This window comes from Gopherus flavomarginatus, chromosome 1, assembly GCF_025201925.1.
Source record: "Gopherus flavomarginatus isolate rGopFla2 chromosome 1, rGopFla2.mat.asm, whole genome shotgun sequence".
Taxonomy (NCBI): domain Eukaryota; kingdom Metazoa; phylum Chordata; order Testudines; family Testudinidae; genus Gopherus; species Gopherus flavomarginatus.
In genome coordinates this window covers 308,633,535-308,650,197 of record NC_066617.1, presented here as the reverse complement: position 1 = coordinate 308,650,197, position 16,663 = coordinate 308,633,535, and the positions used below count along the sequence as shown (strand labels likewise).

Here is a 16,663-nt window from a genome sequence, read left to right as displayed (position 1 = left end):
TACATATTTAACCCTGTCTGAAACAGAGAGACAGATTAACATGAACAGGTAATATAGGCTTTAAAAACAGAACTATAGATGGAGAAAATGAGGCAAAAGTAGAAAGGAAATGTAGAGAGGATTTTGCGAGGGGAACAGCTGCTATTATTTAGAACATACAGACAGGCAACTCACTGCCCCCCCATCCCTCTTCCCCCCCCAGCCTCGTCACCCCACAATTCCTCCCCCCATGAGCCTCGTCATCCCCCGATTTCTTCCCCTCACCCAGCCCAGGCACTCTCTGGGTATGGCTACACTTGCAGCTGTACTGTGCTGGGAGTTACAGGTGTCTTCGGAACCTGTTACAGGTGTCCCTACAGCTGTGTAGGGAAAGAGCTGCAGTGTGGCCACACAGACAGCTACCAGTGCTGCAGTGTGGCCACTTTTGCAGCATTTGCAGCGCTGTTGGGAGTGGCTGAACAGGCATTCTGGGATACTTCCGAATACTTTTGGAGGCCAGTTACTGCGCTTTTGGTGGCCACGCTGGTGGAGCAGCACTACATCACCAGTGCTGCAATCGTTGTACCCCAGGCAGAGCAGGAATACAGCCAGCGCTGCAGCCATGGAGATGCAGCGCTGTATGTGCCTTGCAAGTGCATCAGCGCTGCAACTCTCCAGTGTAGCCAAGCCCTCTGATTCATCCCCGTCTTACCTTGGGCTCCACAGGCTGCCAGCTGCAGTCTGATTCCCCTCGCAGCAGCGGCAGCTGCTGCTGGGAGACAAGACACCTCGGCTCTGTGCAGCTAGAGCATCCTTTGCCCAAGCGCTACCTTCCCCCGGTTTGCTCTGCAGCCCTCCGAGCCTCGTCACCCCCAATTCCCCCCCCTCCGAGCCTCGTCACCCCCGGATTCCTCCCCTCCAAGTCTGGTCTTACCTTGGGCTTTCTCAGAGTGGTTGAATCAGCTCAGGCAGAAGAGCTGCAGGTTGATTCAATCAGCCTGCTGGAGCCCAAGGTAAGATGAGACTTGGAGGGGAGGAATCGGGGGAGAGGAGGAATCTGGGGGTGACGAGGCTTGGGGGGAGAGGAATTGGAGGTGACGAGGTTCAGGGGGCTGTGGGGCAAACCGGGGGAAGGTAGCGCTCGGGTAAAGGAGCTCTAGCTGCACAGAGCTAGGTGTTTTGTCTCCCAGCAGCAGCCGCGGCTGCTGGCTGTATAGTAACCCTAACAACCAGTTCTAAACCGGCTTCTAAATTTAGCAACCAGTTCCTGCGAACTGGTGGGAACCATCAACCAGCTCACCACTGGTTGTACCTTTTATAGCACAAGCAGTTCTGCTGATGCCAAACAAGTAAAATGTGTTGCTGAAATAGTGATAATAGCTTGGCTGGGAAATCTTAGGGATATAACTATAAGTGCATACAGAGAAGGAGGTTAAGGTCTCTCAGGCTCCAGAGAATCAACTTCACAGAGAAGACAGCAATCGGGGGATACTCAATACAAGAATGGAGTAGCTTAGCCCTCAGCAATTAGACAACTCTAAACAGTCCCTGAACTAATAAATATTTCTCCAACCTCGGTCACCCTAGAATGACTTATTTGCGTTCAGCTGAAATACAATGATGAGACTGTTATTAATCATGAAAGCAGACTAAAGTTCACTGGAAGGAACATACATTCTGCCTCAATAAATGGCCGAATCAGGTCCTCTGCTTTCTCCCCTTTCACTGCTTGAAAATGTGATTTGAAAGAGAGAAAAGGAAGAAACAGTGGTCAATATCATCACCTCCAGCTGGAGAGGAGTCAGCTGTCTGAGAGGCCTCCCTTCCATCTTCCTCGCTGGCTGGCTCCTGAATCACATGGCCTGTTCCTGTATCTAAATTTAGTCTACCTGAGCCTAATAATTTGATGGCTGAGCAATAGATCCTAAATGATATGGGATAATTTCCCAAAGAGATTCTCCTAACATTCCACCCTCTCAGCCTACACAAAGATTTGGACAAATCTCTGGAGGCCAGTTACTTCTGGAGGCCAGTTACTGCGCTTTTGGGGGCCACACTGGTGGAGCAGCACTACATCACCAGCGCTGCAATTCTCCTCCTGTTTTCAGGATAAAAGATTAACCCTAATGAAACCAGATGTTTGTTCTGGATTCCTTACAGCATACTCTCGACCTCTTTCTCCCCCATCTCAGTTAAACAGTGTCACATGCTTATTTTTCTGTTAGCTGAATGTAGGCCAATTATAAAAGGGATCAGAGCTTGTTCAAACACTTCCCTGGTAATGTCCTAGGTGGAAAATACATTAGCCACTACAGAAGAAATCTAAAGCTGTCACCTGGACATCATCAATGCTTCTATAAAGCATTGCTAGCTTGACATTCATTCCTCTGTGGAAACATCATTCAGCAAGAAGGTGCTCAGAATACACTCATAATACTAATTCTAGGGAAGAGAACATTATTCTTTTGTCCTACTTCTCTCTCTCCCTCCTCCTCAACTATTTTCCCCTTATATCCCATATGTCTCAGAATGGGGAAGAGGTCAGGATCCAGAATGAAAAATTTGTTACTCCGTGAAATCCTGTCGGGGACTGATCTCTCCCCGTAGCCTTGCCGACTCAAGTTAAGTCTTTTACATGGTTCCTTCAGGTTCTATTCCTATAGTTTAATAGTAAACAGTAATTCCTTATTCATCTATTAATAAGGATGTAGCATTTCCAAACAGCTTTAGAAATATTCATCTGGAGCGAGGGTGGATGGAATGTGGCCAAGCCACAGACCTGATGAACAAATCTGTACTGCCTCTGGTATTTGCAGTAAGAGGGGATCAACCCAATAGTCTTGCACTGGGGGAAGAAGTTAGTCCCAGAAAGTAACAAATTTTCCACTTATTTTCAAATAAGTTGCTTAGAGGACTTAATATCTTGGGGAAATTGGAAATGGGATATGGAGACTTCCATTCTGTAGTTGGCTGATTTGAATTGTGATCCAGTTTGGTAATATTGACCAATATGGTTGGTGACCTGTATGAAACAGGTAGTCATTTTGTTCCAGTCCTTTGGTGGCCTGTTTGAGATAAGTAGTGATTTTGATCCAGTCCCTTAGTGAGGAAGTGACTGCATTTAAAAAAGGCAACATTGCATTTAGCACTAATTAGCGCCCTGGTTAGTCTCAGTGCTTAAATTGCCAGCAGGATTGAATGGGCATGGTAATTGTATTAATTAAAGTAATTAAATATACCCTAGCAAGAATCTCGTTTTTCCAGAATAGATTATTTTTGTAAGATTTACATAGTTTTAAAGAAGATGGTCAGAGTCAGCAGAGGGATTAGCTCTTCTCTTCTCCTCTATCACCAGTACTTGATCAAACAATTTGTTCAATAAGTGCTTCTGCTAGTGGGATTTTCTGAGGTCTCACAGCTACTCCACTGGATACTAGAAATCAAAATCAGATTGTAACTAATTGACACAAGTTAGTGTTGAACAAATGTGTAAACTCCAGAAAAAAATCAATCTGGGCTAACCAAAGCACCAGCAGCAATGCTTAGCTACCAGAAGGAAAACGTGCCTAGGCAAAACAAGTATAATCGTGGGATGGAGTAAGGAAAAAAATATCAACAAGAGTTTTGGTGACACCATCATGAACCCAGCAGCATCATGATCGAGAAGAGCTGATGGGTTTTTCCTTTTGTAGAGGCAAAAATAAACCAGTAGGAAATGACACGACATCATTTCAGTTTCTGCTTTTAATAGGACAGAACTAATTGTCTCAGTTAAACAGGATGATAATTTATTAGACCATTTCTCTCACCTGCTCTTATGTTCCCACTTCCTTGCTTCTGTGCAGAGTGTGATGAGGCTGCAACGCTCTATTGCTCATGTCTCTGTGAGAGCCTGGCTAATGTTGAGAGATACTAATTAGTAAACATCAACTAGGGAAACTGAGAGTTTAGGTTATTTGATGTGGGGAGTGAAATTCTGCAACCCGGTGACAGGAATGCCAGTTATTCATAGTTTCAGCTTTAAAAAATATAGTCAGCAATGTTGAGAAGTCTCACATATAGCATACAGTAGAACCTCAGAGTTATGAACACTGTGGGAATGGAGGTCGTTCATAACGCTGAACTAAACATAATTTTTTTTCAAAAGTTTACAACTGAATGTTGACTTAATACAGCTTTGAAACTTTACTATGCAGAAGACCAATGCTGCTTTCCCTTTATTTTTTTAGTAGTTTATATTTAACACAACACTATACTTATTGTTGTTCGTTTTTTGTTTTGTTTTATTTTTTGGTCTCTGCTGCTGCCTGTTTGTGTATTTCTGGTTCCAGATGAGGTGTGTGGTGGACTGGTCAGTTTGTAACTCTGGTGTTTGTAACTGAGGTTTGACTGTAGTTACTTAATGTGTATGTCTCTACCTTAATGTAGTTCAGAAAATCTCCATCTTGTACTGAAAGACTTGAGTCGGTTTTGTATGTTTTCTGCCATGTAATCCACATTAAATTTATTGAGGAAAAGTGGAAATTATTGAATCCTAACTGCATATTTTATGAAAGGAAAGACTAATGCCAGCAGACAGACAGGTTGTTAATATCTACTGCACCTGGTATGCTAAGAAAACATTGGATTTTGGCATACTGGATTTGGTTATACTGATCTGCAGGACAGGAGGGAAATCACTAGAATTAATTCTGGGCTGTTCCAGACATTTTACTTTCCTGATTAACTGCAAGTCCCCCAAATACTTTTTGAAAATATTGTGAAAAGGGAAGGAATGGATAATAGCCAGGGAATTGAGAAGAGATTTGGAAATTGTTTTGTGGCTATCCTGGATACTTTCTAATGCCATGCAAACTATCTATCTTCAGATTTACTTTTTTTATCAGGAGATATTGAAATATATAATGTACATGCTATAATTCCTGCATGACAGTAGGAACAATTCTATAATTATTTTAGAATCATAGAACTGGAAGGGACCTCAAGAGGTCATCTAGTCCAGTCGCCTACACTCAAGGCAGAACTAAGTATTATCTAGACCAGGGGTTGGCAACCTCTGGACGCGGCCCGCCAGGGTAAGCACCCTGGTGGGCCGGGCCAGTTTGTTTACCTGACGCGTTGACAGGTTCAGCTGATCATGGCTCCCACTGGCCGTGTTTCGCCGTCCCAGGCCAATAGGGGTGGCGGGAAGCCGCGGTCAGCACATCCCTCGGCCTGCACCGTTTCCCACAGCCCTCATTGGCCTGGGACAGTGAACCGCTGCCAGTGGGACCCGTGATCGGCTGAACCTGCCTCCGCGTCAGGTAAACAAACTGGCCCGGCTCACCAGGGTGTTTACCCTGGCGAACCGCATGCCAGTTTGCCGACCCCTGATCTAGACCATCCCTGACAGATGTTGTCCAGCCTGCTCTTAAAAATCCCCAATGATGGAGATTCCACAACCTCCCTAGGCAATTTATTCCAGTGCTTAACCACTCTGACGGTTAGGAAGTTGCAAAGTTGCAATATTATGGAAACCTTTTATTCTTTGAAGTTGTTGCTGCATCTAGTATTGATTTCTCTATGCAAGCCAGAAATGGGTTAAGATAGTAGGAAAGTGATGTTTCATGTTACGTTTATCTGTAAAAAATACCCCACTGCAAAGATTTAATTAGCAGTCTGTGTTTTTATTATGGTCTTGCTTGGGAGTTTTTGTTTTGTTTTTAACAGAGACCTTAGGGCAGATCAGTTCTGACCTTTGTTAAATAAGGCAGTGGTTGTTGGGGATAGAAATGCTACTGACAGCAAATAAGAGAGATTTGGATGTTAACTACATCCAGATTTCAGCTAAAATTGGATGCTTTCCATTTACAGTTTACTACAAACAGTGCTATATTTGATTTCCTGTGTCTATGAAGCCTATCTGAGTTCTTGCTGGTTTTTACAAATGTGTTACAAAATCTGAAGATAAATCTAAGGTCAAAGTTTTGACTGATGAATAACCTTAGGTTAAGCAAACAATTCTGGTTCAGCAGATGGCTATGCAGGTGGGCGTGATTTTTGTTAAATCAAATCTCGTAATAAGTTTTGTGGTTTAATCAGATAAAGAGATATTGTGTTGCACCTTCCTGAACTACAACCTGTTCTTCATTTGCTACACATTTAGTTTTAATTGAAGTCGATTGTACTAACTGAAATTAAAGAGTATACTCTCCCCACATTTTCATAAGGCTGTTTTAAAAAAATTCTCCCTAAATGTATATTATTTTGTAAAGAAAGGAACATCATGCCCTTAAAAAGCAAAAAACAACAAACTTTAGCACTTTATGATACAATGATGTATCAACTGCTAGTAAATAGTTATTCCATCTGGTGCAGTTCAGATAATAAAAGCTGAAAAATGAATGTTTTCTGGTCAAAACTATTTTTTTTTCTAATCTCACTTCTTGGAGATAGTGGTATGGAGCAGAGCAATTAAAATATTAACTGGACTTCACTTTGATGCTGCTAAGCAGTTTGCTTTATCTGAGGGGATTTCTTTGACATTTAGAAATGTTTTTCATGAAAATTATAGTTTAAAACATGCGTGCTTTACCCAGAACTAGTAATAGCACTTTCCACTTCCATATGGAAGAGGTGGGTTTCAGTGTTTAGATTTCTCAGTTCTCAGGTTCAAAGGAGCAAGGAATTGCTATGAAAACCTTGAGTGAGGAAGAGAAATTGCTAAACAGTAACTTCTCTGACCAGTTAGGGATCCTGCCAATGGTTTCTCTAATCATCCTCAGTACGCTTTTACTTATGGGTCTTAGAAAGTGGAGTGGAAAAGTCAGGCTCTCTGCGGAGCCCAGGCACCTATCACTTTGGTACCTTATGAAATTAAAAAATAAAATTACACTTTGCACATGACATCACTATGTTACTCAACCCTGTACATTGGTTCCATGAGTTTCTGTACTCTGGTGCATAATGATTTGTGGGCTTTTCATTTATCATTGCTTTTCCTGTTATAGGAGAGAAAATTCTGCAGTGTTGCTCCCAAATAGGGCTTTCAGGTTTTTTTTTTCCTTTTAGTTCCTAGTCGGTTTTATTTTGTTTCCAATTGCATTTTTTTTTTAATCTCAGGGATACCACTGTACAGAGCCTTACTCTGCAGCCTTCCGTTACAGATGGTCATATTACATATGAAGACTCGCCACTGGTCAGTATTTAAATTATGTTTGTAGATTTGAAAATCTCTTTTCTTTTATAAAACGATGTTAAAAATATTTATTGAAGGCTCCAAAAAGGCCAAGGAATTTTGGGCTAAGTTAGAACATTCTTATCCCTGTGGTCTGGGTACTGTAACTTTAATGAGAATGTTATAATTCAGCAACAGAATCAAATATGGCAAGACATTATTGGCAGTATTGGGCAACTTCTTATTGTTTATTTCACGTACATTTTGTGTGCCACAAGCCAATCACTGTAGTATTTTGGGGTCTTGGGGTATCTGACGTGCAGAAGGAGCATATTATTTATTTCACTTTGGAATTACTTGATGCACTGAAATTTCCCCATGTTTCCCTTCCAGTTTCTAAACACACATCCTACATACCCAGTGGCTCAGCCTCCTGACACTTGTGACCCACTCCCTAAACCCTTTACTGCCTTCTGCTCCATCGTCCCAAGCAATCAGGACTGCTTATGTTAGCTACAGTTTGCATCACACCTCACCTCCAATCAGCAGAATCTGGTCCTGCCCAACCTCCTCATCTCCCTCCCAGCGGCAGCTCCCCCTTCCGCCTGGTTCTGCTTTAACAGAACCACTCGTCTGTCACAGCAGCTTCACCTCACCCTCACCCCAGAGCAGTGGCATCTCTTCATCCTCTTCTAATACTCCCTTTTCATTTCAGTATCACCTGCTGCCCTTCCTCCATACACGCCAATGCATTGCATGTTGGCAAAGCCTTTTCCATGTGTGCACGGGCAACCACCATTCATACACAGGCACATGGTATGCGCACATGCAAGATAATCTGTTTCTGCATGTCATGCCATTCACTGAATTCAGATTCTGGTATGATTGATGAGGACTTCTCTCCCAGCAGCATTTGCCCACACATCCAATCCATTAGCTAGATAGAATTCAGAGATAGTCTTCAATAATATATATGTTAAATTTTCTTTTTTACATGGGAGCCTGTAGTTAGACTTCCAAGTCCATATTCAGACACCAAGATCAGTAGTTTGATTTTTCAAAATGCTGAACACTCAACAGTTTCCACTGACTTTCTGTTGGAAGAACACTGGAAGTTAGTGAGAGTTGCTGTGAGTTCAGCTCTTGAAAGTCATGCAAAATGTTACTACAAGCTACTGAGAAATCAGTGTTGCAGTGTGTGTGTGTGTATATGTGTATATATATACAGTTGATTTCTTCTGTCTTCTAGGTGAAATCAGTTAAGTTGGGGCATATTCTGGTTATCGATGAGGCAGACAAAGCACCTACAAATGTTACCTGTATTTTAAAAACTCTTGTGGAAAGTGGAGAAATGGTTCTGTCAGATGGAAGGCGCCTTGTTGCCAGTAAGTTGCTTTTATAGTCTACAGTAAAACATAGTATGTTGCCATATTCCAGCAATTGCATTTGTTAAGCCATAACTACAAAAGAGTCTAGTGGTCGAAAAAATGTTTGCTGTGCAAACATTAGCTATTAGAGTTTTAATTAGAGTCTGCAGAGAGGCTCCCTAAACATGCCCATGAGACACCACATTAGTGTTTCAGTTATTATTGTCATGGACAAGTTTACTAATTGGCAACCCTCTCTGCTGGGGATTCAAAAATCAAGTTGAGCTCTGTCTTCATCACTTCCAGTAATAAAGATGCATTTGACCAAATTGTGCTCTTGGTTACATCTGTGCAGTCCTATTGCTCAGAACGTATTTTGGCCTGCTAGATCCATATCTTAGGTTTTGGATCCCAGGTTGAATTTTTTCAGGGCTGGCAGTTAGCAAAAATCTTTTTGTGTTTTTTGTTGTTGCTGTTTTACTTGTAAGCTGAGAAAATGTCATCATTAGAGTTTCATCAAGTGGAAATCATTGGAGGAAAAAACTGAAACACACTGGAATTTTTACAGTTACTTTTCAGAGCAGAGATGTATTTGAAGTGCATCTTCACTGTTAATACATACAGTGCTGTATGTGTGATGAAAATAGAGGTGGTGTTTTTCTTTTAAACAGATTGAGAGCACAGATTTAAGTGTGAATTAAGTAATTATTCAGTATTCAAGTGATATTATACACTTCTATCTCAATATAACGCTGTTCCCGGGAGCCAAAAAATCTTACTGCTTTATAGGCGAAACCACGTTATATTGAACTTGCTTTGTTCCACTGGAGTGCGCAGCCTCGCCCCTTCCCCCCGAGCACCACTTTACTGCATTATATCCGAATTCGTGTTATATCGGATCGTGTTATATCGAGGTAGAGCTATACTAGAATTATGCTGGGTGACCACAAATCTCTAGGGTGTCATTTAAAAGAAATAGTGTCTAGTTGTTTAAATTAATATCCTGGTTGTATAATTGTGAGAGGTTTCCCTGTGGTACCAATGAAGATATGCTCCCAGGGAGCAGGTGGAGAAGCCCAGCCTGAACCAGTTTGCACATTCTCTGCACACGTGGCTGTGCCTTCTTACAGATTTCCATGGGTCTTCAGGTTTGTGGACCGGGTTTTCTGTAGGAGGGCAAGCCCCAGATCTCTTCTCCCTGTCTCACACAGGGCATTGTGTAGAAATCTACACAGGGGGTTTCTCATGGATATATCTTGTGCTATCAACCTTATCAAGTTTTAAGGAAGGCACAAGTTGTTCTGGTCCTGAGATATTCAATGCATCGTTGAGCTTGGAGTGATTATTCCTCTAGGTTTTTGAAACAAAATAATTATAGCCAAATGCCTAGAGCTCTCATGGTGGAGCAAAATGCTGAGAAAGACTTCGGTGTTTTTTTTTTGATGTACAGATTTCTATTGTTTGGTTCATAAATGGCAAAACTAAAACATTTTTTTAACAATCTGTTTTCCAGATCCTGCTAATGTAGATGGGAGAGAAAATGTAATAGTAATTCATCCTGATTTTAGAATGATAGTTCTAGCAAATAGGCCTGGATTTCCCTTTTTGGGTAATGATTTTTTCGGCACACTAGGTAAGTAATTAGTATTAAATGGGAGCACTGTAAATCAGGTATATTTAATGGTATTGTGTGTGGGAGAACATTAGCTTTCTTTCTTTTACTTGATCTCATCATGAGAGGGATAGTGGGGTGGTTGGGATGGGGACTAAATCTGTTACTTCCGGTTCCAAGGCAGGATGCTCATTGCCTCAGATGTGACCCTGTTTGGGATGGACATCTGTTCAGCAAGAAAGTAAGTTCCACATAGGTCCTATGGGCAAGGGTAATCCAAGGCCCTACCGAGAATGTGGTCCTCAAGCGCAAATGTTTTGCAGTCCTAATGGAGGGTCCGTGTTGTGACCTGTTCTCAGTGAAATTCAGCCAGCAACACCAGCCCAGGATGTCTTAATCGATAGAACTCTGCCATGGTTAAATATTTCCTCTCCTCCTGCTCACCTGGAGACTCCTAAAGAAAACTGCTTTTAGTCATAATTGCCTCGGACTAGCCAAAGCTTAGTTCTACCTTTTAATGCTATTTCCAGGGGTCAAAACCCCTCTGCTTTCATGTTAAGATCATCTTCAGCAGGGCCCAGTAATGATCCTAAATCTCCTAGGTTTGCATCAGAGCACTCCTGAAAGAACTGATCTTTCTCCACTATTCATTTAGCTCCCTGATGCCTTGAGTGAGTTATAAAAGTGATCCTCCTCAGGTTTTGTGATCTTCTGTTTAAGCATCCTGTAAGACTGTATCCTGTCCACAGCCCATGAAGAATTGACATTTTTATTTTCCAAATACAAAACAGTTCTTGAGCACACCATGGGCTACAACTTCCAGGAGACATTCCCCTTTGTTTTCAGTCTGTTCTGCTTCAAGGCCTATGGCAGGATTCTCCTGTACTCCCTTAACAGAGCACCTCCCAAGGCTTTCTTCTTCTTGGAGGCTCTTTTTCCCTCCAGTAGGTTCCCACTGCCTGTGCCTGCTCTTGCTCCCTGAGCAATCCCCCTTGCATACTGAGAGCCTGGCTCATTATAGCCCTGGGGTGCCCCACTCTCATAATTAGTCCAGCTGGGAGCATCTGTTCTAGCACAGGGAAGCTGAACTTCCTTCATTTCCAGGGGCCAGCCCCCCTGTGATGCTTCTTCATTCAGACAATTTGCGCTGCTTCTTCTTGAAATGGGTTTCTGGCTATTGATCTCCTTAGCCAAGACAGTGGTAAAGCTCTCCATACTTTCCCACAACTGTGCGTATTTGTTCTTCATAGTAACAAGTTGGTCCTTTACACGTGTCCTAGTTTTTGGCAACATTTTGCCCCCTTTTCACCTAGGCAAGATACACTTCCCTTCTGATTTTCCCAGTTCTGAACCAGGAATGGAAAACACCTTGTCTCTTTGACTTCAGAAGCACGTTCAAGGTGCAGTTAGATTAGAAGCAGGGAAATAAATCACCTTTTTTCCCGTTCTCTTCAGGAGTTCAAGGGAATGCTTCCAGATGTTCAGTTATGCAATGGCCAAATGGATCAGGTTTGGTTTCCATAGGCCTTCAGAAATTATCTGTGTACTGAAATTTACTGTCTGCTCCACCTCCTTGACTGAGGGGAGGTGGTAGTGGACAAGTTTTGCAAAGTTACCTCCTGTGGTCTAAACAGGCATTTGTGGAGACAGCACTTATCTGCAGAGTGCTTAGAGCAGCACTTCATGAAGAAGTTCTCCTTTCCAGGGAACAATAGTGACAGGTGAGAGATTCCTGTTCCAACCTTTTTTTTTTTGGCCAACCTTGCCTTCAGGCATTTCTAATTCAGCCTTCAGTCTCTTTGTTAGGGAAGAGTGACTTAAGAATTTTGTATTTTAATAGGCAGCAGGTTTAAAACAAATAAAAGGAAGTTCTTCTTCATGCAGCGCACAGTCAACTTGTGGAACCCTTTACCTGAGGAGGTTGTGAAGGATAGGACTATAACAGGGTTTAAAAGAGAACTGGATAAATTCATAGTGGTTAAGTCCATAAATGGCTGTTAACCAGGATGGGTAAGGAATGGTGTCCCTAGCCTCTGTTTGTCGGAGGGTGGAGATGGATGGCGGGAGAGGGATCACTTGATCATTACCTGTTAGGTTCACTCCCTCTGGGGCCCTGGCATTGGCCACTGTCGGTAGACAGATACTGGGCTAGATGGACCTTTCGTCTGACCCGGTACGGCTGTTCTTATGTTCTTATGTATTTTCAGAGGTGACTAGTGATTTTTGGATGCCTCTTTTTTTGTGTGACCAGCATGAGATGACTTGAAGTGGCCTGATTTTTTAGTGGGTTGATCCTCAATACTTTCTGAAAGCTTTCAGGGTTTTTCAACTATACTAGGTGGATACTAAGATCTAAGTATTATTAGCACACTGAATACCCACCGATGAAGTGGGTGTTCACGGCTGAAAGCGCATGCTCCAATACATCTGTTAGTCTACAAGGTGCCACAGGACTCTTTGCTGTCTTTTTATTGAGGCTTAAATGCATGCTATATATTTTTTTTATTTTAGGGGATATTTTTAGCTGCCACACAGTTGATAATCCCAAACCACAGTCGGAACTGGGTATGCTTAGACAGTATGGACCGGATGTTCCTGAGCCAATCCTTCAGAAACTGGTGGCTGCTTTTGGAGAACTGAGGAGCTTGGCTGACCAAGGAATTATTAACTATCCTTATTCAACCAGAGAAGTTGTAAATATAGTAAAACATTTACAGGTACAATATGCATTATCTTGAATTCAAAAGACTGCAATAAATTAAATGAACAGTAATGCAATATACTCTTTGAAAAGCCTTCAAGTGTTGTAGATAAAGTTTTTTTTTAAAATAAGTAATAAATAAAATTTGTGAATGGAAGGATTTGTCCAAAAACTGCATTTAGAAAGGGTAACAATATCTAGATGCTCAGATAGCACGGTGATAGGGATCTTGTATGTATGATGGTAATTAGATCTTTGTGAACATTTATTCATAAGTATGTACAATGCATACAATACATTTTTATCTTTCATTACGTTCTTTGTGTGTGTGAGAGAAAGTGAACCTATTATACATTGTTCATATTGGTGTTTCTGATAGAATTCCCTGCACTTTTATAAAAATAACATAATTTAATAATTTACACTTTTGCCTGCCGTTTCGTTTTTGATTTACATTGCCTTTATAGGAAATTGAACACTGTTGCTTAAGAATAATAGATCAAAAATCATATTGTATTGTCAAAATTGTACATGAATATGCCTTTGGCGAATAGTTGCTCATGTACTCTGATTGCGTCACACAGTCAAAGTGCAATATCATGAATTCTGCTTGAATAATAAAGTTAAAAGGTTAAAGTTAGGTTCTGATTTGTGGTAATAGAAGAATAGTTTATAACTTGAAGCATATTTCCTTCTTATTTGAATACAGAATGTTTGTATTTTCTACTATTTATAATCTGTGATGTAGGTAATTTAATTATTATAGTGCTATTTCTTAGATTTAAGATCTTATAGTGTTACATTTATATTTCTTACAAATATTGTTGTAATAATTATTTTAATATAATGTCTCCTATTGTAAGTTCTTTGGCAAAAGTACCATTGCTGCCTGTATGTTCATACAGCACAACGGGGCTGCTTGATGGTGGCTCAGAGGGGGGAGGGTGTCAAATTTGTGTGTGTGACACTAAGGGCTGGTCTACACTAGGGGAGGGGATCGACCTAAGATACACAACTTCAGCTACGTGAATAGCATAGCTGAAGTCGAAGTATCTTAGATCGAGTTACCTACCGTCCTCACGGCGCGGGATTGATGTCCGCAGCTCCCCCGTCGACTCCGCTATTGCCGTTTGCGTTAGTGGAGTTCCGGAGTCGACAGGAGCTCGTTCAGGGATCGATATATCATGTCTAGATGAGATGCGATATATCGATCCCTGAGAAATCGATTGCTACCCGCCGCTACGGCTGGTAGTGAAGACATACCCTGAGATGGTATGACTGAGAAATAGTATAGTTTTTTTTAAGTTACAGTGACAGTTATACCTAATAATTCTAGATTTCTGGAGCAGGGACTTTGTCATTCTGCAGTTTTAGTGGTGCCTAGGACAATAGTTCTTGAATGCAGATGTAGCCTTTGGGTGCTACCGTAATATCAATACAGCATACCAGCACTGATCATTTGAATGTTTATGAAGTAATAACTATCCTGGGCTGAATGAGCTACAGGTCTGAAAGCTGAGGTGTTCCCACCAAATAAACTTGAAAGGGGAATACTTTATTGGTCAGGTCATAGTGATTTATCAGATTAATAGAAATGAGAATCATGTTATTAGTAATATTAATAAATTAAAACAAATAATTAGATTTTAAATGAAAGAGAAAAAACTGCCAAACCTGCTGAAAGGCAGATTTGTTTACCCTTTTGGTTCTTCCTTCCTAATGCCATACCTCCAAATAATCTGTAATTAGAATAGATGTTGTAATGTCAGATGTCACCAAATGACAGTGTTACACCACCTTATAAGTTATTTTTCGTAGTCAACAAGAATTGTACAATATTTGAAGAAACACTGCTTTGTTAGTTTTCTGATAGAGGTTGTCTGGGGAAAGGTGTGGCAAACAGTATGAGAGTTGATTCTCTTCCTCAGTTTCCGTTACTGGAGTCAATTAGTGCAGAGTTATTTTCTGGGAACAGGGTATTGGTGTGTGGTCTGAGATTTCCAAAAGAGGCCTGTGTGCCATTTGTGCCCACTTCTGTAGAAAGACTAATGTATGTAGTATAAATAAACAAGTTGCACTGAGTAAATATGCAGATTGCATCACTGAGTTCTCCTTCAGTGCAAACCTATCTCCAAGGCCCCGACATCTGCTACAGCTTAGCAGAGGTCCGACAGTTTACAGTAAATTGTGTTTCAAAACTGGCAAGTACAGAAGGGGGTGGGATTAACCTAATGTAAACAATTAGTGTAGACAAAAATGTAATAGTTATTCTGGAGTAAAGACCTTGCCAGCCTTCAGGGAGGGAAGGGTGAGGAGGAAAGGAAGGAGGGAAATGAGTCAATGAACAATGCTGGCCTGTAGGAAGGAAAGAGGTAATTTAGTCATATGGTTAAACAATTTCCTTTACAGCCGTTACACAGCCTCACTTTCTTTGTACTCATGTTTTTGTTTTCTTTCATGTAATTTTGGAATTTTTCTGCTTCTGCAGAAAGGGGTTAGAACAGGGGCGAGCAAATTTTTTGGCCTGAGGGCCACATCGGGTTTCAGAAATTGTATGGAGGGCCGGTAAGGGGAGGGGGTCGTGGCCCAGCCCGCACATTCTATCTGCCCTCCCCCCAGAACTCCTGCCCCATCCAATCCCTATTCCCTGACAGCCCCCCCCAGGATCCCTGCCCCATCCACACACCCCTGCCCCCAGTTCCCTGACCGTCCCCGGACCATTGCCACCCCATCGAACCCCTCCTCTCATTCCTGACAGCCCCCCCAGACCCCTGTCCTATCCAACCACCCCTGTCCCCTGACTACCTCCGGAACCCCTGCCCTTGACTGCCCCCTGCCGCCCCATCCAACCCCCCCTCCTTCCTGACTGCGCCCCAGGACCCCTACCCCCATTCAACCTCCTATTTCCGCCTCAACCCCTATCCACACCACCGCCCCCTGACCACCACCCCAAACTCGCCTGCTCTCGCTCCAGCCCCCTCGCCCCCGTGTCCCCTTACCATGCTGCCTGGAGCACCGATGGCTGGTGGCGCTACAGCAGCGCCGCCAAGCTGGAGCCGGGCTGTGCCGCCACCACACAACACAATGACCGGGTCAGGCCGGGCTCTGCAGCTGCGCTGCCCCAGGAGCTCACAGCCCCACCGCCCAGAGCATTGTGCCAGCAGCGGGGCAAATGAGCTGAGGCTGCGGAGGAGGGGAGACAGCACATAAGGGGCCGGGGAAAAGCCTTCCGGGCCAGGAGCTCAGGGGTCGGGCAGGACAGTCGCCGTAGTTTGCCCACCCCTGGGTTAGAAGCTAAGGCAATATCTTTGTTTTTACCAGAAAACCTGAAAATTTTGAGTGTATGAATCAGAAGTAATAGTACAAGTGATTATTGAAATCTCTGCATTCTGACTGTCAGCCAATCAAAGTACAGCAATATGCATACTCTCTGATTATGGAGACGTAACCCTATAGACGTTATGAAAATAAGTCACCCACAACCAGTCATAATACAGGGATTGCGGAATTGAGAAAAACTGTTAAACTCTGTTCCAATAACAGTTCAGCATCTTTGAGAAAACTCATGCTGAGAAAATCATTTCAGTAAAATGTTTTAGATTGAATAATAGAATACAGTGTTAATAGGTTGCTACTGTGCTTGCTGTTTCTTCAATAAAGTGGTTTTAGCAACGCATTTGATAAGATGTCAAGCTACATGGAATGTATACACTGACGTGAACAGAAAATCCATCTAATCTTTATTTTTGTGAATGGTCATGAGAGTAGTTTAAAGCAGATTACAATAGTACCTGTATTCACATTTCACATAAGCTTAGATTCACATAAAGTACTTTTTTTTCAAGCTG

General features: G+C 42.2%; 1 protein-coding gene across 7 annotated transcripts in view; it reads left to right on the top strand.

Moving 5' to 3' along the window:
* The window catches only part of VWA8 (von Willebrand factor A domain containing 8), a 274,959-nt gene that overhangs the window by 154,782 nt on the left and 103,514 nt on the right, over window positions 1–16,663 (top strand). For 6 of the 7 annotated variants that reach the window (XM_050946839.1, XM_050946824.1, XM_050946832.1 and 3 more), the window contains 4 exons: window positions 7,081–7,156; window positions 8,385–8,520; window positions 10,016–10,135; window positions 12,626–12,831. The exons of the other annotated variant lie outside the window; for it this stretch is intronic. In XM_050946839.1, coding sequence (XP_050802796.1) covers window positions 7,081–7,156; window positions 8,385–8,520; window positions 10,016–10,135; window positions 12,626–12,831 — 538 coding nt within the window. The remainder of the gene's footprint in view (window positions 1–7,080; window positions 7,157–8,384; window positions 8,521–10,015; window positions 10,136–12,625; window positions 12,832–16,663) is intronic. 7 annotated transcript variants of the gene reach the window in all.